Source organism: Cyprinodon variegatus, unplaced genomic scaffold, assembly GCF_000732505.1.
Source record: "Cyprinodon variegatus isolate N-32 unplaced genomic scaffold, C_variegatus-1.0 Scaffold1487, whole genome shotgun sequence".
In the NCBI taxonomy this organism is placed as follows: domain Eukaryota; kingdom Metazoa; phylum Chordata; class Actinopteri; order Cyprinodontiformes; family Cyprinodontidae; genus Cyprinodon; species Cyprinodon variegatus.
Window position 1 is genome coordinate 107,324 of NW_015151940.1, and position 2,001 is coordinate 109,324.

The 2,001-nt window shown below is 42.6% G+C and overlaps 1 protein-coding gene across 2 annotated transcripts in view; it reads right to left on the reverse strand.

Annotated features, from left to right (window-relative positions):
- Positions 1–1,199: 1,199 nt before the first annotated feature.
- pi4kb (phosphatidylinositol 4-kinase, catalytic, beta) overlaps positions 1,200–2,001 on the reverse strand; it is a 17,415-nt gene continuing 16,613 nt past the window's right edge. For both annotated transcript variants that reach the window (XM_015403382.1, XM_015403381.1), the window contains 2 exons: positions 1,784–1,904; positions 1,200–1,703 (listed from right to left, as the gene is read on the reverse strand). In XM_015403382.1, the coding sequence (XP_015258868.1) occupies positions 1,522–1,703; positions 1,784–1,904 (303 nt within the window). In that variant the 3' untranslated portion in view covers positions 1,200–1,521. The remainder of the gene's footprint in view (positions 1,704–1,783; positions 1,905–2,001) is intronic.

The window sequence follows — 2,001 nt, forward strand, 5'->3', positions numbered from 1 at the left end:
TAAAAAATAAATATTTAACTTGCTGACAATTTTTATAACTGACAATCTAAACATTTAGTTTGGGATTTGATTTAAAAATTAATGAATCACAGAGTGAAAAAATAACCCCCTAATTTTTTCTCTTACAAATTAAATAATATATTAATATAATTATTTATATAATATCCTAATTTTTGACTGCTTAACTTTACAAGCAACACTCATAAGCCAGTTTTTCTTTTTATTTCAGCAAATTCGAGTCGCTGATGTCATCCAAGAAGCTCTTAGTCCACAGAAAAAAAAAAACAACCCTGTGGAGACACGGTTGCCATGGTTACGAGGATACGGGTGCATCCTCGGATCTGAAGACATAAGTTATCAGGTCTTAAAAATAAAGTTATCAGGTCTTTAGGTCTCTGCATGAAGCCCTTTTGTTAAATGAAGTTTTACAAAGATTGATTCTTTTCTTAAATCATCTTAAAAGTTTATTTTGGTTAAAAGAAAGTTACGAATGTAACTACGGTTCTATGAATCCCGGAGGACGGCAGCGCTGCGGTTAGTAGGGAGTGAATAGAACAAACTTCTCATCACTATCATCAGCCGTTGCTGTCAAAGCTTCAATAATTCGATCCTACGGTGGCCATGAAGGACAATCCTGATGCGTTCATTCGCTTCCTTTGGAGAAATGCGGGATATGAAAAACAAAATAAAGCGGAAATGTGACGACCTTCATTACTTTCCTGTGAAATGATCGGTATACAAACCCAAAATATTTCTTGAAGACATTTTTTGGCAGGAATGTAGCTTTGCTGAACTCAAACATCTGCTAAGATGGAGATTTTATTACAAAAAAGAACAACAAAAAAATCAAACTCAATTGTTTCCTGAGTTTATTCCTGATGCGTAAAAGCTTTTTCTCAAAGACCGGATAACTTCTTCCTTATAAAATGTTTTCCTGACACCGGACGATGTCCTATAATAAGTGAGTCTAATTAATACCAGTGCATATTATGTATCCATGGCAACGACGGGCGGTCCAGGTAGAGTCTGCAGATGCTGCAGAATCAGGAAGTATTCAGGAAAGGTGATACCTGTAAGCAGCAGGTGCTTCCGGCCATTTTTAGTACAAAAGCTGCTCACTATTATGCACGAGGCCCCAGCAGAGCTCGCTCATCTGGATGGGGGGGGTCTCCAGGTAAACAGGGACAGACGAGACTCTGCAGGTGGACACTGGCTGGTTTTAATGGCTCAAACATTCACAGACGTCAGTCATGGAAAACACACAGAGGTCCGTTCAAACGTCCTGCTCACTGTTCACAGTTCAACTAAAACTGGGCTGCTCTCCGATTGGCCAGAAGTCCTGCTGATCAGCCAATCAGAAGCCTCCACCCAGTTCAGAACAACAAAGCATAAGAGGAGGAAGACGGAGATTTAAAAAATTAGGAAGAAGAAACTAAAGAAAAAGGAGAACAAACACAAAGCTGGAATAAAAGAAGAAGAGTTTCTAAAAGCGCGGAGAATTCCCAGAACGTGTGGCGGAGGTCACATGATGCCGTTGGTGAGATACTGGAAGCCGTCGTACAGTTTGGTGGTGAGGGACCTCATGGATCCGTCCACCAGCTGGTCGATCAGTAGTTGCAGCTGCTCCTCAGTGAGGGACATGTGGAAACGCTCCTTCAGGCCTCGCATGGTGCTGGAGCCGTGGAAGCAAGGCAGCTGGGAGCCTGAAGGGAAAACCACAGAGAAAGCTGAGGTGGGCGGCGGTACGGGAACAGGGGCGCAGTGGGACGGCCTGTTTGCTCACCTTGCTGCATGATCTCTACAATCTGCAGCACTCGGTCCATGTGCTTCCTGGCTGCAATCAGCCCCTGCAGCATCAGCATCTTGTAGTAGTTAAACATGTCTCCATCTGGGCCGCCCATCACCTGCAAGACAAGACCGAGGGTTTAATTCAATTCACTTCCAATTCACAACAAAGTTTTCTATCTAAGGAAAACCAGCTGATTGCATCGACTCATTGAC